Here is a 21,891-nt window from a genome sequence, read left to right as displayed (position 1 = left end):
AACAAAATTTCAAAAAACAATTTTTTAACCTAACACATCAACGCCACATCATTATCTAACATATCAGTGCACGCCATTAATGGTCAATTTCAACAATCAATTTGACCAGAGTTCAACAAAAGGACTTGGATTGCACAAAATTTTAAAATAGAGACTAAATTAACCATTTTTGAGATAAAAGGACTAAATTGACAAAAACCTATAATACAGAGTCTTTCGGAGTACTTTGACCAAAATTTTCTATAGAGATGTTACCAAGAACTTGAAATCCTAAGCACATTTCTAACCATAGATTCTGAATGAAACTTTCATTAAAAAAAACCTCTTAATACACCTAACTGAGAAATCTTGCATGACAAACGTGGCGTGCATCAGGAAAAACCCACTAACTGCTCAAAATCGACAATGTATTGATGAGGTTTAGAATGTAACAATCGTTGCATAGAAAAACGATGTATAACGGAGAAACTCAAGAGGTCATCCTCACTTTCGCTGCTCCGCTTCAAATTCCATTCGTTCACTTTCTTTTTTGAAAAATTCAAATTCTTGGAGAAGTTTTGCCAGCTTTGTAGCATTCTCTTCTTGGATATGAGTTGGAACCTTTTCTTGATACACAGATGCATTCATTATCTTCATCAACTTCTCCTGCTGCCTGTTACAATCATCAAATTTCATCCTTTAAACCATTTACTTATTGCACCACCACACAAGTAAAGACCACTGAAACAGTAAATTCTGGCAACTCTCTTGCTATGTTGACATCTATCAAATCAAAGATGAACTCAAGTATACATGCATATATCATTCTTAAATAGATAGCACTTACTTCAGTATTTCATCCATCTTGCTCTTGATCTTCTCACGTTCTGCTTCTGCGTTTAGAGCTCCGTGAACCTTCAGATAAACTTTAAGGTGTTCATTGACATTCTCAAATGCACATCCAGCTGGAGCCTCATCTACACCACTCAGTAGAACCTGCAGAATTGTCATTTGCAAAACTTAAAAATCACTCTAAACATTAACCACAAGATCATCTGAAATTCTGAATTGAAACTGATGATTAGACCTGGCAATTTTAGACACAACACGTTAACACAACACGAGAATACACGGGATTAAACACATTTGAGTTTAGCCTTACGTGTTTCGTATCTAATCGTGTCTGACACGTTTAAGACACGAAAATTTTCTTGTCTTAACATGTTAGACACGAATAACACGTTTAATAAATCGTGTTAATCGTGTTATCGTGTTTTAATCGTGTTATCGTGTTTTAATTTTGTTATCACTTTTAAATGTATATACACGACACATTTATCAACTTGTTAAAAATTAATAGTCAAAGGCTGTTTTAGCCTTACTTATATAATTTTAAACAATTATTTTAATAAGATTTTTAAATTTTATAAAGATAATAATACAATTATGTCATGTCCAAATCTTAATTTTAAATTTTGTTTTGCTATATTTGATGTTCTTGTTATTTTGTTTTGTTATAATTATTTTTATAATTATTGATTTTAAATTTAAATGCTAAAATTATATTTAATTATAAATATTTTTATTTAATCGTGTTAAACGTGTTAAACATGTTAATCGTGTTATTAATCGTGTCGTGTCATGTCGTGTTGTACGGTTATTAAACATATACGTGTACATGTTTTAAATTTAAAATACGAATAGTATTCGTGTCGTCTTCGTGTTTAACCTTAATGTGTTTTGTGTCTAATCGTGTCTGACATGTTTAAGACATAAAAACACGAATTGCTAGGTCCACTAATGATATCCATTATTCAATATGCTGCAATATATAACAAGCATAAAAAACAGTAACCCATAATAGAAAGATTGTTTAAAATACCTTTAATGATGATAACGTGGCAAGGGTTAAGATCTCTAATTCACAAGATCTAATGATTTCTGCCACTTCCTCACTTTGACAGAATGCAAAGGCAGGTAACCTGAATCAAATATATTAATCAAATTTAGCTGTTATTGATCATGTGACTTAAAATAAGAAATGGACATATAGATGCTGTAATTTATATCAAGGCAATCAAAAGATGCTTCTGTAAAAATTAAAACTAAAAGAAAGAAGCATCACATATTTACCTTTCATTCTTCTGCTTAGCAAGCAGCTCTGCTCTAAGTGACCTAAAACACCTTACAGTGGACTCCACCAGGTCCATTTCATATTCCACCCTTTCATTTGTCCAACTCTGCAAAGGGGAAAAAATACCACCCATTTCACAAAAACTGAAATTAAACATAAAACTTTTACAAATACTTTGTTCCCAGTCAGCATGATTTTCAGTTGTCAGGTTAACCAAAGCCAAGAGAAGTATTAGCTAAATGAATCTTGGCTTACCTCCATTGGTGATGGGAATTCACATATCATTATAGATTCTTTCCTTGTGTGGCTCTTGACTCCTGGAAGACGTTGCCACAGTTCTTCTGTAACATGTGGCATAAATGGATGAAGCAATCGCAGGCCGCTTTCCAAACAAACCCAAAGAGCATCTCGTGCAGAACTCCTTTCAGAGGAAAAGGCTGGATTATCACCAGCAAAGTAAGGCTTGATTGCTTCAATGAAAACATCGCAGAATTGATACTGCCACCATGAATACACACTGGTCGCAGCATCTGAGAATTCGTATGCATTTAATGACATTACGGTTTTTGATATAGCCTTGTTCAACACTGAGAGTATCCAACCACAACTGAAAGGCATTGTCCCCAGATTTATGGTTGGTGGAGGAGTATAGTCATCTGGAAGTTTACTCATAGCAAAACGAACAGCATTCCATAATTTGTTACACCATTGACGATAGCCAACCACTCTTTGGATATCCAAATTTATTTTATCTGACTAAAATGAGAAAATAACCAAAAAAAAAAAAGTTAGCTGCCAGATGCAGGCTCACTTGAGAAAAATTCAGGATGAATATAAATTTTCATGTGAGTGGAAATAAATCATAATGGAATAAGCACACAGAAGCATGAACCTGAGCAGTGTAAGAAACAAGAGCAAACCGGAGAGCATCTGCACCACATTCAGCAATACCATTGGGAAAATCTTTCACCTGCCCTGCTTTGGCGGTGGCCAGCTCATTAGGATCCAAGTTACCCTCCTCCAGCCTCTTGTGAAGACCTTCAAGTGATACTCCATTTATTACTTCAAGAGGATCTATTACATTTCCGAAAGACTTCGACATCTTACGCCCATGTGCATCTCGGATCATAGGATGCAAGTAAACCTGAAAAAATGAAAATAATCAAGGAATCAATAAAGAACCAGAAGCACCATCGAAAGAGTGCTGTATATAATTTAGGACAAATATTGCACTCACCTTCCTGAATGGTATGTCACCTCCCAACGTAATTCCCAACATAACCATTCGAGCAACCCAAAAAAAGAGAATGTCATGCCCAGTTTCAAGGACTGAAGTTGGATAAAATGCTTTTAGATCATCTGTATCATCCGGCCATCCCAACACAGATAATGGGAATAGACCAGAAGAAAACCAAGTGTCAAGTACATCAGGATCTTGCAACATCTCAAATTTCTTCCCAGGAAATTTCTTCTTAACTTCCGCTAGAGCCTGTTCCTCATTTCTAGCAACCATCCAGTGATCATTATATGCACCAAGTTCCTTCATTTCATCATCTTCCAGTGTCACATACCATGCAGGAATACGGTGACCCCACCAAAGCTGCCTTGAAATACACCAATCACGTATGTTCTCAAGCCATCTGCAATGATTGGAACCTATTACTCATGCTATGCGGCCAATATAATAAGATTATATAACCGAATTATAATAGAAATTTAACCCCTGCCATTGAGCCATTTCCATAGAAAGCAACAAGAGTTATTAATCTAAAATTTGTAGAATCTGTAGTTTCCTTCATCATTTTTTTTAGGCTTTGCTTAATCAAATGCTGCAGTCTAGATCAAATATGAGAATCTGACAACGTCCAACACAAAAAGTCACAATACTCTGGGCAAGATTTATGTATCCTATGACACATTGGCAGCAAGTGAAAAAAAAAATACTAAATGGGTACCTTTTCCATTCAGCAGTATACTGCTTTGGAATGAACTCAAGCTTCCTGTTTTGATCATCCATGGCTGCATCAAGAGCCTGCTTCGCCATGCTACTGCAGTTAACATACCACTGGGCCTTTATCATTGGCTCCACAACATCATTACTTCTTGAACAAAGGCCAAGTCGCATCTCATTATTTTGAGCTCCTCTATACAATTTCTAATGATAAGAAATATAGTAATGAATTTGAGATCTAGCACGTGTGAAATAAGAAATTATTTAAGGCCAAAAATGATGCATATACGTGCATAGAATAAGGTGACAAATTGCACTGGCTTACAGCTTAAAGATTTTACATGATTCATATTAAACACCCACCCGACCAAAAAGAATGTATGTGATTTACAGCATACATGATGCCATGATGCACAACATTGACTGGATTTTAGATTGCTTTTCCTTGTTTCAGGGTTTTTTTAATCATGCAATAACAAATCAAGCCTTCTTTAATCCCATAGAACCATCAATGTCTTATTTTCATCCAAAGACTGACGACATTTTCTTTTCTTGGGGCTAAAGACAACTCAAACCACAATTTACAGTTTAAATAAAATTAAGCAATAATTCTACTTCTCAATTTGCAACTCTTCAATAGCAAAATGTCTACATCAGAAGTAATGCTGAAATCCCAACGGTTCAGAATAGGAGCCATAAATCCAGATGCAATCAACATAACCCTCCCTTCTAGCAACTTCCTTCTAGGCATGTTAGTTATTCTTATTTAATTATTTATTTTTGCTGGCGCTGGGGTTTACCAAATATGTGATCCTAAGTAGAGAGCAAATGTAAAACATGATCATCTAGCACATCCAGCACAGTATGAAAAGGCTCTATTCTTTTTATGTTTGGCCCCCACAGTGGGGTGTAAGGAGGGTAGCACACCCATAATCAAGAAATATAACTATCCATACCACTGCAGCAGAGAAAAAGATATGTATAAAAATTGCATGATCTCAAACTGAAAGACAAGTCTTCCCAGATACAGATCAATGATATCAAACATACCTTCTTCTGCAATGCTTCAATCACAGCCTCACGAGCCTTAAACCGTGGCATTCCAGCAAATTCTGGTCCACCATTGCTATTTATTTTCCCGTCATCAGTAAAAATGTTAATAAATTCAATATTATGGCGCTTCCCAACCTCAAAATCATTTGGATCATGAGCTGGAGTTATCTGTACAACATTGAAGACAATGAAAACAAAAATCAAACAAAACATGAAGACAGTGAAAACCAAAAGCAAACAAAACAAGAATTGAAAAACATATAACTATTGCATTTCAAAGTCAACAATTGAACTTTTACCTTAACTGCACCAGTTCCAAAACTCGGATCAACTAGAATTGCATCACAGATTATTGGGAGTTTTCTCCCATTGAAAGGATGAACTGCAAATTTACCATGCAGATGACTGTACCTCTTGTCATGCGGATGAATAGCTATAGCTGTATCACCAAGCATTGTTTCCACTCTTGTAGTAGCAACAACAATTTCACCCAGCTCTCCCTCCAAAGGGTAAGCAAATGATGTCAATACACCAAACTCCACTGGCTTTTCGTAACCAGGGACCTTTAACAAAGTCCTTTCTTTGATGTCTGTATAATCTACCTACAAACACCAAGCAAATTCAAGATATGCAGCAGAAGATGCGGAAACAAAAATAACCTAAAGAAAATGACTTACCTCAATATCAGAAATAGCAGTTCGCAAGCCACAATCCCAATTCACTAACCTTAGATCCCTGTAGAAGGCATAGAGAAATTTAAGAGGCAATGTAATGATAAAGACAAAAGCTTATGAACAATCATAAAATATAAGAATTTTTGTTTTTGGAATAACAATATATAAGATTTAGTACAGTGAAAAAGATATAACCAGTTAAAGCATGAAGATATCGTACAGCAATTCCCTTCGATGAGAAAAGACTTGCATAACACTTGCCATTCATCAGAAAAATGAAATCAACCGGAAACAATTTCTTAAAAGAGTTTTCTTCAGAAACTCAGCACCATGAGTACCATGGAAATATATTAAAAAACCATGACAAAGAAATCCAGAGTTCTGGGTTAGCTTTTTGATGTAATATGATTGTTTCATAAACATATTTGAATCTTGTCTGTTTGATTTATTTTCACTAGAAAGGGGAAAAAAGCACAAAAGATAGAAGAGGATGAAAGAAATCTTTTTTTATTTTGGTTATCTGTTGTCAGGTTACGTAAAGAAAGTGATATAATAAACTAGCAAAAGAGAAAAGATCCTAAAATTTCTTTTCTTTCCCTTCTACTGCCTATTACCATGCCACCCCCCCCCCCCCCCCCCCCACTCCCCCCTGGGTAATGTTTATGCTGTTGGGATTCTATTTTTCTTAACACTTTGAGTTATACAGGGTACCTAAGTAAATTCAAGATTTACCGCAATTGTTTGTTGTATTAACCTATAAGTTGCAGCTAAGAAGCTCTAAGTTATGAAGTCTTATAATAAAGTATGTTCCCATGTAAAGCATACCTATAAATAAGACCCTCCTCATAAAGACGACAAAAGGCTTCCGTCACAGCCTTCGACCTCTTCTCATCCATTGTAAAGCACTGAGAAAAGTAAATAAGAATATAAGAATGAAAAGCAGCAAGAAACACGAGAAGCATATCAATAAAACAACCAAAGATGAATTTAACCATATAGCCAATAGCCAATAGCCAATATAAAGAAACAAGTTTTACACTTAAGCATGTCATTATGTTTTACCTCACGAGACCAATCAAGGGAGGCACCCATTCGCCTTTGCTGTCTCAGAATGGTACCACCGTACTCAGTCTTCCACTTCCAAACCTAATGATTATGAGATCAACAAAACCACAAGAATTTTACATTTGGATAGGAAAATTAATAAGCTCCAACTTGATTTCAGGGTTCAAACTCAGTAAAACTTTCAGAGCTAACACTTTTTAAAAGGCATGGGTTCAGAGCTAAACTCACTTCATTTACAAATTCCTCACGACCAACATCATGCCTCGTTAAGCATCTTTCACGCATTAGCTTTTTCTCCACAACCACCTGAAATATTTTACATTAGAGTAACTTCAAGTCACCCTTGTATATGACAAGCAAAGGGGAAAAGGGAGTAATTAAGTACAATGCAAAATTAAAAAGAAATGAATCTTAAGTTTCAACTGATCCAATTAAATACTAAAGGAACTCAACCTGTGTAGCTATCCCAGCATGGTCCACACCAGGTACCCACAATGCATTATATCCAGACATTCTTCTCCAGCGAATCATTGTGTCCTGCATGCAATAAAATTCACACATAAATGAAATAAAATGTAAAAGGCACGAAGCAAAAATACAGTAGGAGCATTCTACTGTGCAACCTGTATGGCACTTGTGAGGGCATGGCCAATGTGTAGGGCCCCAGTCACATTTGGAGGAGGAAGAACCTACAAAATGAGTCCAGTTATTAAAGAACCACAGATTTAGGTTTAAAAAATGGTAAATTCCAATTAGACTCATACAATCACAAATGGTGGTTTTGAGCTGCCTGCATCAGCCTGAAAAAACCCTGATTTCTCCCACCACGCATACCATCTAAACAAACAGAGACAAAGAATGCATAAGTTAAAAAAAAAAAATTAACTTTGAAACCAAACTAACAATCATCTATCAAGTGAACTTCCACACTTACGACTTCTCCACAGCAGCTGGACTGTATTGTTTGGCCATCTGAGAAGAGAGTCTCTTTTTCTCACCCAAAGGAGTATCTGGATCCACAAAATCCTGTGGATTCTCCTCATCGGCTTCTCGCTTGACATTTTTCTTTGCACTCTTTTTTGGAGCATTCGATCCTTGTTGTGCCTTGGACAAAAATACAACAAATGATTTTAAAATTGCTAAAACCAAAACTAACCGCATATACAACAAAGTTTCACAAGTTAGTAAGCAGAGTTTCTTGCTGCTACCTTAAGTTTGGCCAACTCAGCTTTTTCAAGGGCCTTGAGTTTCTTCAGTTCCTTCTCCCTCGCCTATCGTACAAAAATGAAGTAGGATTAAAGAAGGACACTTGAGACCAATCCAGATTGGTATGATTATAAACTTAAATTGAACATTTCATAGTAGAAAATGAAGTAAAATGGAAAAGTAAAAATAAAAAAAAAAAAGACTTTTTCTTCTTTCTTCTTCTTGCGTTCAAGGTCTTCTTCAGTCTCAGGCTTCTTATCGGGTTGCTGAGACTGCAAATTCAACAAAAAAAGAAAATCAATGAAACAAGAGATTTTTGCGATTAATCAAAAGCAAAGGAAAAAAAAAGGTAACGAGATTTATTGAGTAGTAACCATGGCTGCGATGCGAAGGTAAGAGAGCGAGAGAGAACGGCGCCGACAAGGGTTTTAGTCTGCTCAAAGAGAGTTTTTGATGCTTTAGCTTTGATGCGTACAACAAGTTAGCGTTTCGACAAGGGGAATCATCGGCGTGTAAGGTTAATGGGCCAAGACAAGGTAAACCTACCTGCTAGTGTTCAAAACGGAATAATTACTGAAAATGTTTGTTTTTCCTATTTTACCCTTAATTAAGTTGTCTTTTTTTTTTATATACAAAAGCACCGACAACGGGCAACCTGGAAAAAAAGGGTGTAGGAAACCCTCCATCTGGCCAACCATCAGTGGTTAGTTTAGGTCAGATACCTCCAGTTGCAGGCGAGAAGGTAGAGAAGGTGAGGGAGGTGTCGACAAGTTGCCGCGCCTAATTCGACGCGAGCTTGGCTGTCTCCGGTCTCAGCAGTCCTGATCCAGCCATCCAATGATGTTTTTGCTGCTGCTGGCGGCCTCCTCTCTCTCACTCCCACTTCTCCATACTCTCTCCTAAAACTGAATTTTCAAAAGGACAAATTTGTAATTTTCATTCTCTTAGTGGTTTATATGAAGGGTTACTTTTATTACTTTCCATATAATTTTGTTTTACTCAAGTGCATTGTATGTTACCATTGATTTTTTTATTTTTTAAATAATAATTATTATGTATAAATTATTAAATTTCTAAAAAATATAAAATAATTTTTATAAAATTGAAAACATACAATTACTTATTTTAATTATTTATTAATTAAAAGTGAATATTATTAATTCAACACTACAAAATTAATAAATACATTTTTCCAATGAACTAAAATTTTTTTATACATTTGCAAATTAAAATTAATGATCAAAAAATTACGAATTGCAATATTCAATTGGTAAAGATTAGAAAAAACACAACAGGATAGGCAGAACATGCCTGAACCAAAATCTGAAATCCTCTTGCAACAAATAAAATTTTCGTCGGTAGAGAAGATGAATTTCCATATATTTGGTTCCTAGCTTTACATTAAAACAACAATGCTACATATTGGATACTGACTACATGAAAAGGTAAATGCAACCAAAGCTTTTGGCTTTTTATACCATATTCCCTTAAATATTTAAACAAACAAACATCATCTTAAGTAACATGTCAACAAGTAGACGGCAAAACTTATAGAACCCCTCCCCATCACAAAGGCTTTAGATATAATACTAATAATAATGTAGCCATCAGAAGCGAGACTTCCGTTTCCGAGCTGTGTATTTGGTGTCTGGGGGCACAACATTACCTTTCCTTCTCATCTGTTCCTTCTTCCTCAACACCCATTCTCTGCCCTTGCCTCTCTTGTTTATTTTCTGCTTTTTCCTCGGTCTGTGCCTGTCTGAAATGCAAACCTGCAAGAACCCCAAAAATACCACAACACTCATGAATAAGCACAAAATAATAATCATAGTGCATGCCATTTATCTATTTATTTATTGCTGTCTTTTCTAGAGAAAGGGAAAGCCTTGACCAGAAAAAGGGTATTAGAGTGTGTGATATGATAACTCACCGTCCGATTTTCTTCATCTCCGCTGCTCTCATCATCAGAGCAACTTTCTCCATCTTCACCTTTTCCATTAGGAATGGTTGTGCTGAGGGATGGTGGACCACAAGTGAGGACAAGGTATTCTTTTCTACTTTTGGTACTGGCAGAAAATTATCGTCACGTTAGAGTGGCAAAAAAGACATCATGAAAATACCAACCTTTCAATCTATTTAACAAACAGGATGTTGTATTGGAGCTTTCCTATGTGGATTTAGAATATTTACTAAAACTCATAAATGCATAGTTTCACTAAAATTACATTCCATTCATTAGGAGAAATAGAAGCTTCCCTACACCACCAAAGAAGATAGATTTTAATAGATGGTCGAATGTAATATAAAGAAAAATGAAAATGCAAAGTATGGGAAATATATAAGATAAAAAGAAGCAGAATACTAACATAAATATGCACAAAAGGACAATATAGCATAAAATATAACCAGTAATAATGAGATGTTATTTCATGCAATACATTCCTTCGCCTTACAGGAAGCCAAACAAATGGGGAATGAAAATCTTAATTCATTTAAACAAATGACGCAAATCAAATGGTCCACTGAGATACATAAACATGTCAATCTAAAACAAGTTCATTGACAGTGAGCAAAGGCACAGAAGGAAGCGTATGCTTTCATGGAATAAAGACATCCCTTAGTACCTATGATAACTGCCTTTAACTCCAAGTATCCCTCCCCCTAAGCATGCACACAGACACAATAAAAAGAAGGCAATTTTAGAGCCCATCATAAAATTACTCACATAGAATTACGTCATACCTGTGTGGGAAATCAACAACCACACCACCAGCAAATCCAGCACGCATTGCATAACTCAAAATCAGCTCACGTTGGGCTAGATTTTCAGGATATACTTGGAGCACTGCTCTTGCTCCCCTCGCTAAGCATCTATATAATGATCCGAAAAAAGCCCTAAAAAATCATGAGAATTATCAAAACACAATAACATGGCCAAAATGCATATTCAATTTGCATGTATCGATGGTATGTCTTTTTTTGTTCATGAAAATTAAGAAGATAAGAACCACAACATACTTTAATCTCAATCTTGGCTCATGAGAGGACTTGTCAGCATTGCATAACCACTGCATGGCAGAGCAACATAGGGAAAAAAAATGAGCAAGCCAAAAATGCTTCATCTACTTTGCTTGTAACCTATGTGTATACAAAACCAATTCGAAGAAAACAGCTTATGAAGGTTCTGAAAAGTTGAAACCATTGGTGATCATAAGTTGCAGGCTTAAGTCACATTTATTCCTCCATTCATTTCTACAAATATTGAAGGGAAATTTTGCACAAAAAAATATCAATATTCCAACTCATTAAAAGTTCAAGAAAAATAATTATTTCTTTCTTCACAAATCACCGAACTACATTTCAAAGACTTTTACTGCAAAACCATGAGGAGAAATTATACACTTAATCGCAGGGATGTAATCAAATTTAATACTAGAGTAAATACTTTACTTGATAATAATCCAAACTTAATTGCTCCTCTCATCATTCATAAATTTAAGACACAAAAACAAACAAATCGTAATCTGCACTCTCACCCTATCCCTATGTTTTATTTGTTGACCATACATGGACCCTCAAGGTTATTCCGACAGGCGTTACGAAGTTAACCTCTTTAACAACAATAGTAAAATAGCCTTGAATTTTTATGATAAGGGAAAACAATAGCCTGGGTGTTTTTCTCTTTCGTTAAAAGGATAACCTTATAATGCACACTACTAACAAAGGAAATCTCATAAATAAATATTTAAAATAGAATCACAAGTAACTTTTAGGCAAAAGCAAAACAAGTGTGAAAGTGCCATTCACCTAGAAATGATTACTTCAATGAACAAATTCGTGCACAAAAATTAAAGCAATGTTTCAAAATATGACAACAAAAAAAAGCAACATTTGAGATCTTTAAACATATAAAAAGCAATAAGGAGATAATAACATAAAGAGGCGTTGGAGTGTTAACTACAGGTATAACACCATTGCTAAAAATTTCTCTTAAGGAAACCAAAATTATCTAGTTGTCAAAGCCACATTAAAGGCATAGCTAATTTGTACACTTTTTTCTCTTCCCAAACGTATGAAAAAGTTTCAAGTGTAAATCAATCTACTAGATATATACAAGGAAAACTCCTGCTTAATTAAAACAAGTAAAATTCTAAAGTTAAGGACTAAGAATAAAATAAGACAAAGAAGACAACAATGAACTTAGTCAAGAACTCAACAAAAATGTTTAAAGTTATAATTTTATATAATTCAATAGATTTGACAACAAATTATATAAAAGGGTGAAGCAAAATATGAACCAAAAGCATACCTGAACAGCGGAGATACTTATAGCCCCATCGATAACTCCAGGACGAAGTCCTAAACCCTGAAAAAAAAATATTATAATAAAGTGTTTATTTTCAGAAAGATATATTCATATCATCATTTTAATTTGAAAAGCTTGAAATTGTTGGCAAATACCTGACCCATATCACCAAGCAATAAGTCACCCTCTACCTCTTTTTCCAACGCAACATCTGGAAATAGAAAAAGAAAAAAAAACTCTTACATTCATTTCCTTTTAGAAAATAAATGAGCGCCATAAAAGTAAGTTTCCACAAATTTAAAATTTAACTTACTCAGCATCGACTGAGAAATATCTAAACCAATCCATTGGTGTCCATTCTCAGTTATTGTTTCCCCACTAAGCCCTGATCCACACCCTAAAATAAAAACAAATTACTCAAAATTAAAAGTCAAAACTTATGCATAATTTATTGTTTAATATTAATATTTATATGGAGAGAGACTAAATATGTACCGATATCAAGGAGCAATCTGGGGACTCCATCATCAGGCAAAGCGAGAAGCTCCAGCGCTCTCTCAGAAAGCTTCGTCTATTTTTCAAGAACCCGATTTTTTAAAACTTTGTAATTTCAACAGGTAATAAATTGCTACCAAAATTTAAAGAAAATTATTAAATTTCAAGTGAACCTGAATTTCGGCAATACGAGAAGAGGAAGTGTATTTTCGAGCCTCAGTATCGTCGTAGAAAATCTCGGGCGGGGCTTGCAACTCGGGCCGACTCGACATCTCCTTCACTCACTTCACTCACCCGTTTCTTACTTTTCTTTTCTTTTTGTAAGAGTAAGTTTCGGTGAAAAAGGAGGGAAAAGAAAGGCAAAAGGGGTAAGAGAGAAGGAGACGGTGGCGGTAGGAAAACCGGTGACAGCAGCGTGAGGGAAGCCGAGAGTGTGAAAAGGCGGCTGGAGTTTTGGAGGTTAAAACACGAAGAAGATGAGAACGGCCCTTTTCGAGGGCTTGAACCTTTAAACTCTGTGTTGGCCCAATGATCCAAAAGACTAAGGAAGAAAGCCCCAAAAGAAAATTGAATTTCTTGAACAAATTTTCATTGACAGGGTTGCCAAATAAGGAATACTGACGTGGAATTTTATTCAATAAAATCTATTTTTTGTTATAATTTATTCGATACATTATTTAAATTCAAATATCAAAAATTACCAAACATATAGATTTTTTTCATAAAATTTTGAATTCAAACATTTATTAGTTTATCTTTTCTTTTTGAATTTAATCATAGTCCAAGGAAATATATATATATATATATATAGGCTTAGAACTATTAGAATGCATTTCTTCAATAGAATTTCTTTTTTTATTTTAAATTTATTTTAAAATAAATAATTATAATAGATTATAATAACTTTGAAAACAAAAAACTATTCATAAACTAAAAAAATAATTGATATAATTCAATCAAATTTATTTTCCCATCTTATTTTAAACATTTTACTGCATTTCACTATAAGTAGATAGTAGATAGCTCTAAAAAATAATGACCTAAAATGCAATTGGAAGAGCACTAGATTATAGAATATTTCTTAATATTTTACTATCTACTGTCTAGTATATAATAAGTCTCATGTACTGATAGCTCTAGAGTTTGACACTTTTGTTGATCTTTTGATGTTTTCATAGGAGTATTTTGGGTTTGTATGTGAAAGCTTCCCAAGTACTTTTTCTCTTTTGTTATTTTTGTTCTTGTCTTTCTTTCTTTTTTTCTCCCCCACTTCTGTCGCCTAGGGCTTTCTTTCTTCATTATCCATGTTGTTTAAACCATCGTTGTTTCCTAATAGAGACAGAGGAAGAAAGAGAAAAAGAGAGAAGGTGGAGAGGGTGGACAAAAAGGAAGAGTAGAGGAGAAGAGGACAGGGAAGTATGTCAGAGTAGACCTAGCAATTCGTGTATTCGTGTCTTAAACGTGTCAGACACGTTTAGACACGAACACGACACGTTTAATATTCGTGTCTTAAATTTAAAACACGTATACGTATACGTTTAATACACGTGTAACACGACATGACATGATTACCACGTTTTACACATTTATTAAACGTGTCAATATACGACACGACACGATTAATAATACGTTTAACACGATTAACACATTTAACACGGTTAACACGTTTAACACGATTAAATAAAAATATTTATAATTAAATATAATTTTATTATTTAAATTTAAAATATATAATTACAAAAATAATTATAACAAAAAAATAGTAATAATAACATCAAATATAATAAAATTTAATATAAATAACATACATAAAATTCATTATCATATATAAAGTTAAAATACACATCAACTAATTATTAAAAATTATTTATATAAGGTTAAAATAGTCTTTAACTATTAATGTTTAATAGGTTAATAAACGTGTCATGTATATACGTTTAAACACGTATACACGTTTAAACACGATAACACGATTAAGTAAACGTGTTTAAACGTGTTTGTCGTGTCTTAACGTGTTTGTCGTGTCTTAACGTGTCAAACACGATTAGATACAAAACACGTTAAGGGTAAACCCAAAACCTGTTTAACCCGTGTCTTTTCATATTGTGTTAACGTGTCATGTTTAAAATTACCAGGTCTACGTCAGAGCGTAGTTCCTTGTTGGCTAAAAAGGGGAAGAAAAAAAAGAGATAAAGGAAAAGAAATTTGTGTTTAGTCTTTTTACTCTTACTTTTTTTTTGTGAAATTTCAATTTGTTTCGTGATTTCCATTTTTGGTTATCTTTCCTTTGTTTTTCTTCATTTAATAATTTGTTTTCTTGTGGTTTTTGAATCCTCCTTCTTTTGCCCATCTCAGATGAAGCTTTTAGGAAAAAAAATTAGACATAAGAGTCATTTGGCTGTTACAACAAAGGTACCTCTCTTTCAGTTTTTATATTTTAAGCATGATTTAAGTTTCACCTTCACTAAAAGTTGTTTGAACATGGTTATTAATGATTTGGTCTATAACTCCATTGGCCATGCTTTTTTTCCCTTTTGCAGATTATTCAAGTCTCCTTTTTACACTTTGCATGTTGATTAAAACATGCATTGTGAAAATGAGCTCTTTTTGTTTTTGTAATTTTGGATAAAGTTTTGAAAGTTTGGGTGTTTGTTATTGGATGAATACTTCTATATTACTTTTTATATTAAGTTGAAATTCTATATTATGGCTTTTTAATTTTTGCAAACTCCTTACTAAATGTTTATTATCAATGTCGGACATGGATTCAGGATGCTGAGGAATAATGTAAAAATATTTCTACATCCCAAAACAACTTCCAAGATTTATGTATGTTAATACTTTTCTACAATATTTTCAAATAGTCTAACTTTCTTTTTGTCATGATCCAAATTTAAAGTTATGATCGCGTGCAATAGTGTCTATGGGAGTGACTCTTTTAATCCATCCAAACCTAAGATAATAAATTATCTAAATACTCGTATGTGATTCATGGGACTTATCATGATGGAATCATATATAAAACAGGTATAAACATGATTACATTGTATATAAGAAAATATCATATCAATTTGCACGTGAATGTGCTCATAAGGCAGAAGCAACATACATAATAATCCAAATATAAGCCATCCTATGGCAAATACAAGCATGAGTCATCTCATGGCAATCATCCATAATATCAATTATTCCATATCATAATCAAAGTCAAAATCCATAATAGTCAAGTATGAACGATTGGCCTAGACCAGACCAAACCCAGCGAAGTATGACTCAAGAAAAAAGGCTGATGACTACTGGATGCCATGATGATCACCTACCAATACTGACTATAAAGATAGCTTTTCCTAAAAGACAACGAGCCAAGCAATCTACTGATTTAAAATAACAAGTGCATCTTACATGTGTGAGTTATAAATAACTCTGTGAGCAAATACAGGGAAAGGGAACAAGTTAATAGATAAGAGTATTTATCAAAATACACTTTTAGAAATATGCAAATAAACATTTATCACATGTTTGCAAACCCTGCCTTTTCAAGCGTAACCTTAAATATGAATATGCTTTTTCAAGCATCATCATATAACAATCCTGCTTTATCAAGTGTATCAAGTATCCACATGGTCTCAATGTCCATTATGTTTTAAATGAATCAAGAACCAACTAATCCCATAGTTTCCGAGTTCGTTGTCTCTCAAACAAGTCAAAAAACATAAGTCTATAATAACTCCAAGTTCGTTATCTTTTTAAAGGTACAAAGATAGCTAAATGTTTTATAAAACATAATTTGTAAAATGGTTCATAAACCTTTAAAGCAATATTTATTGTTTGGAAACGAATTCAAGAAGTTCGGTTAAAAATTGAGTTAAACATCAATCATGTAGCGTTTGGAACATAAATCAAGGTTTTCAAATATTTGGTTATAAAACAAATTCATTTTCCTTTTTAGAAAACTTTTTGAAAATATTCAAGTTTCAAAATAAGCTTGATCGATCAATACATAGGTTCCATGTATCGATAAATTGTCTCGTCTATCAATAGATTGGTCCAATCTATCAATAGATTTTACACATAATGTAAATTCAACCTTTCTGAAGCAAATCTATCAATATTTGCTTAAAAGTATCGATAGATATAACATAGAATGCAATATTTCAACCTATAACCCAACACTAGGACCTCATCCAATACTAACTTTCATTCATAGTCAAGTAATCAAAGTTCAATCATCAAAACAACAATATGCATAATTTAAATCCACATTAAACATCAACTCAATAAAACCATGGAGCACTAGCCTAGGACAAATAAATCACCTAATGTCATCTCACTAGAAAGGTCCAATACATATAGTCACTGACCACAAAAGAAAAAGTAGAACTCTGTTAACTACAAATACCCATTGAGTCCTAGGAAATTACCTCTCTACCAACTTTAGCTGTAAATCATTATGCACAATGGCTAGCATCTACTATCACTAGCTACAAGTCCTTATCCCAATAAGCTCCACCAATCACAATATAAATAATTCATTGTTCAAAATTCAGTTCAATCACAAGGTTGAATCCAATCGCCAACATATCATGGAGGTTGAAACATAACAAAACCGGAGTCAATCAACCATATCAATAATCTCATAAATAAATGACCATAAATACCATGGCCTCATCAAGGATAAATCATTTCTTATATCAACATTAGAACCATCAATTATACATCAATCATAGACAAATGAGATGTAAAGGTTTGAAAGGCTTGTTTTCTATACTCAAAACTAATTCATAGTAGACATACATACATAGTATATAGCTTTCATCAAAACATATTTGCAAACCATTGTTCACATCACAAACTCATTGATATTCATTTATATGTAAGGTTATAGAATAGGCATGCTTAATTATATTAAAATAATTAAAAAAGCCCCATCTATCCACCTCGATGAAGAATGCCTAGCTCTCTTGCACCTTTTGTCGAACACTCAATTTTTCAAAAACTCAAACTTCTTCCACAACACATATTACAAAGTTTCCATCATTAATATTTGGTTCTCTAACAAGATTTAGACTAATAATGATCTTATTATTCCATAAATATTTTCCACCAATCTTTTAATCCATAAATCAACAACCAATCTAACTCTAGCTATCACTAGCTAGAGTTAAGAACAACTTTACCTTGGTGAGCTTGAGAATTCCAAAACCAACTCGAAACCTAAGTTTTTCATGAACAAAACGATTTTTTGAAAATCCATAAATTTATAGAAATCAAACATTGAGTTTAAGATTTATAACTAAAAAACTTTACCTTCCAAAATCTTTAGAATCAAAATCCAAGCTTTAAATAACTTTTTAATGCTTGAAATCCATGGATTTGTTGAAAATGAGAGTTGAGAGAAAAGAGGAAGAGGGTGGCTAGGTTTTTAAGGAAAAACTACGTTTTTGTCAAAAGAGGAAAAGTCCACGGTTTTAAGGCTTTTAATGAAGGTAAAAAAAACCAAAATAATCCATTTTTTTCAAATCTATGCCTAATTTATCGATAGATTAGGCCAATCTATCGATAGATTTGGCTGTTAGGAATTTAAGAATATTTTAGAAATTAAGTATATTCTCATCTTTATTTTCATTTATTTTATTTGTGATGAAAGTATATTTTGATAATAAGACGAAAAGTTTGTTTTAAGTAAGTACTAAACTATGGCCCGTGCGTTGCACACTGGCCTCTTTCTATCTGTTTTTTTCTTTCTCTTTCTACCTCTCTTTTTCTTTCCTTTTTCTCTTTTTTTCTATACCCTCCACCTCGCTAGAGGAGGAAGCCCATTTGGGGCTTCCTTTTACGTATGTTATAGATTTATTATCTAGTTATAAAGGTACCAAGATTCTATTGAAGTATCAAAATATATTTGTATAAAGAGTTATACATAAGAAACATGTATTTTATTTGAATCTAAAATTGTTTATAGTCATATAATAAAGCTAGTCACTTTATTATGTTAAGACTATAGTGTCTAGATTACTTCCAAAATAAGGAATGTGATTCACTTCAAGGGAATGAGGAATCTCAAATCATCGAAGTAGTTAACTTCGAGTAATGATACTATAATGTGAATTGGAATTACGTGAGAATCAAGTTTAAGTTTGAATGTTACCTAAAACTTGATCTCACACATTAGCATTCGCTTATGGTAGAACCGAAATCTTGATGGATAATTGACTTGTGTTTTATCTCTTTATAATCTTTGATATGTCATGGGCATAATCATTGTATTGCGTTTATCTAGACTTTGAATGTTGGGGTTATAATTGAAGAGAGTATTAGGGAACATATATACAATATATGGAGTTTGTAGCGTTAACATCAATTCTAGTAATTTCAAAAAGATTGGTTATTAATCTAGGGTTAGTGAACTGATGAATTAGCTACTTATCGCATCTTGATACTCAAAAGCTTAGATCTAGAGTATTGGATGAAATTTGAGACTAAAGGACAAAATTGACATGAAGGGTAAAATAATAATTTCACATTTTATCATTGGATGGTTATGAGGATTCGCAACATAAGGTTTGCAATTGGACAACCAATATTAAATATTAATATTGGACTATTTCTTGTAATTGTAGATAATCCAAGAGTGCAACCATGAATTTATGGTGAAATGATTTCATGGTTAATAAATTTGAATTATCTTAATGAGATTAAGAATAATTCTAAACTTATTGGAGCTTGGAATATTTACGTTCAAATATATTCCCCACTTTGCTTTGTAAAATTCAACTTATTTAAGTTGAAATGCATGTATTTTTAATTGATTAAATTAATGTTCAAAATGGTAACTTTAGATGTTGTCTTAATTAAGACAAGAATTATCTTAATTTAGACAGTATAAATGTTGTTTTAATTAAGACAAATTAAGATAAGAGTTGTCTTAATTTAGACAAGAGTATATGCGTTGTTTTAAGATAAAAATTGTCTTAATTACATTTTTTTTAATATAGATGTAAACAATAAGGTACCCATTATTTTTGAGGTATCCGATCCTGAAATCGTTTAAATACTGAAGTACTCATACCCTATAAAAACTCAGATAAAATTAAAAAATACTATCCAAAGTCGAACCCTATTAGAATAGCACTAACCATTAATTATCTGAATCTATTAATTATCTGCTTATTCAAAGTAAATTTTTGGTATTTTTCCAGACACCTTTCATAAGAAAAATAGCTATAGTTTCAAAGAAGAAAAAGAAAGAAATTCAATAGATACCATATTGGTTAAGCATTCCACACCTTTGTTGGTCCCAAAGAGTGTGCTAAGGGGGGGTGAATAGCACTTTTCGAATATCACTAAAATTGGTTGCTAGTTGAAAGCTTGTGAAAGGAAGTTGATAAGAAAATTTTGAAACTTGTTAGAAGAGTAATATAGGAGTAAGTAGAACAAAGAAATGAAGGAAAGCGAACAATGCTCAACAATTTATAGTGGTTCGGTCTCTTGACCTACATCTATTACCTTGATCTTCCAATCAATAATGTTAAAACTAATTCACTAAAACCAGTGAAATTCCCAAGCTTCCACAAAGTTTTTAAAATGACTTTTCACAAGATCAACCATAACCTTTAATGATGGTTTTTTCAGGGATCAACCAAAACCCAAAACTAACTTTTTTTAGGCTAAGTTAAGAACTTCAACATTAAACAAGCTATCCTAAGCTTGATCTACCTCTTAAAGTGACTAGCACACTCCAAGTCAGTAAGGATTACAAATATGAGGTTGTACCTATGATCACTAAGCTGATCTAAATGGTACAAGATGAGACGCAAAAATCAATTACAATGATTGGAGTGAAACACAAGTGGAAATGAGAGGATTTTTGCTAATCTTGTTTCTTTCAAGCTCTTGGAAGCATCTCACACACTTTTTAGCCATTGGAGATGTCTTTTATACTTGAAAAAATCAGCTCTAATGGATTTGAACAGCTTCTGATCGTTAGAAACAATTTAGGAACTAGTCTAGTCATTATTTTGTCTTTTAGTATTCAAATTTAATTTTTCCTAATAGTTTGCCTTTAACTAGTTAATTATAGGCTTTAGTCGATTAAGTCTTCTTTGTCTTGCAGTTTGCTTCACTGTATTAACCAGTTAAGAAGGGTTTTAATCGATTAAAAGCTTACTATTTTCAAGAAACCAACTTCACTAACCTTTCTTTGTTTGATTGATTCTTTTTTTTAAAAAATTTATTTATGTTGATCTTCCTCTATTCTTAATCAATCATAAAATTTGTTTGGCCACCCAAGATTTTTTTAATTGTTGTTTAGAAATTTGACTATAGAGCTTCCTTTAGACCTTCACTTTTGAATTTTAGGGTATTAACTTGCTTGGTTAATCGATTAAGAGGCTTTTGTTTATGATTCATTTTATGGCCACTTATCCTGATGAGCTTTGATGGTTGCTTTCGAATGATTATTCTATTTAGTAACTTATATTTTTATCTTACACTTGTAGTTAGACATTAATGAATGAGAATGTTTTGTTATCATTAAAAACTAATGGAGTCAACAATCTCCCCTTTTTTCGATGATGACAAAACATTCATTGATTAATAATGCAATGTCTATATGCTTATCTTTTAATGAACACTAGAAAAAACCCCGCACTTTACTACAGATCTATAAATATTGTTTAAATAATTGGTGTAAAAAATTTTGTCAAAAAGAAAAATACAACACAAACTGTTTTAATATTTAATTTTTAGTCAAAATAAAAAGAAAAATCTTATAATAAACTTAATATTATTCTAAAAAATAATAAGAAAATTATATTTATAAAAAATCAAGTTTTCGTCGTTATTGCCTTTTCTTTTGCAAGGAAATTAATGATAATGTAAAATCATATTAAATTCTAATTCTGTCCTAATTATTGCATCATTGTAGGTTGTGATTGATTTCACAACATTATTAGTTGTTGTACATAAGCTAAGTTGGCTTTGTCATAACGAAAAAGGTATGAAAATTCAATCTTGAAACTTAAGATTG

At 32.9% G+C, this 21,891-nt stretch overlaps 2 protein-coding genes across 2 annotated transcripts; both read right to left on the bottom strand.

Annotated features, from left to right (window-relative positions):
* Positions 1 to 291: 291 nt before the first annotated feature.
* Positions 292 to 8,598, bottom strand: TWN2 (valyl-tRNA synthetase / valine-tRNA ligase (VALRS)). The gene is made up of 21 exons (XM_007014275.3): positions 8,437 to 8,598; positions 8,266 to 8,334; positions 8,065 to 8,127; positions 7,791 to 7,960; positions 7,621 to 7,693; positions 7,480 to 7,545; positions 7,310 to 7,393; positions 7,085 to 7,162; positions 6,854 to 6,937; positions 6,617 to 6,696; positions 5,795 to 5,852; positions 5,417 to 5,719; positions 5,115 to 5,285; positions 4,069 to 4,268; positions 3,351 to 3,753; positions 3,006 to 3,257; positions 2,369 to 2,869; positions 2,113 to 2,219; positions 1,862 to 1,961; positions 827 to 975; positions 292 to 652 (listed from the first exon to the last, which is right to left on the bottom strand). The coding sequence occupies exons 1-21, from the start codon at positions 8,437 to 8,439 to the stop codon at positions 484 to 486; spliced, it is 3,183 nt and encodes a 1,060-aa protein (XP_007014337.3). The 5' UTR covers positions 8,440 to 8,598; the 3' UTR covers positions 292 to 483.
* Positions 8,599 to 9,396: 798 nt separating this feature from the next.
* Positions 9,397 to 13,345, bottom strand: RID2 (S-adenosyl-L-methionine-dependent methyltransferases superfamily protein). Its single transcript, XM_007014272.3, has 9 exons — positions 13,037 to 13,345; positions 12,864 to 12,939; positions 12,682 to 12,765; positions 12,524 to 12,579; positions 12,372 to 12,428; positions 11,081 to 11,130; positions 10,805 to 10,957; positions 9,993 to 10,128; positions 9,397 to 9,834 (listed from the first exon to the last, which is right to left on the bottom strand). The coding sequence occupies exons 1-9, from the start codon at positions 13,133 to 13,135 to the stop codon at positions 9,670 to 9,672; spliced, it is 876 nt and encodes a 291-aa protein (XP_007014334.3). The 5' UTR covers positions 13,136 to 13,345; the 3' UTR covers positions 9,397 to 9,669.
* Positions 13,346 to 21,891: the final 8,546 nt, after the last annotated feature.

Source organism: Theobroma cacao, chromosome 9 (assembly GCF_053813885.1).
Source record: "Theobroma cacao isolate CCN51 chromosome 9, ASM5381388v1, whole genome shotgun sequence".
In the NCBI taxonomy this organism is placed as follows: Eukaryota; Viridiplantae; Streptophyta; class Magnoliopsida; order Malvales; family Malvaceae; genus Theobroma; species Theobroma cacao.
Note: the sequence above shows the minus strand (reverse complement) of the source record. Positions and strands in the feature narration are given on the sequence as shown.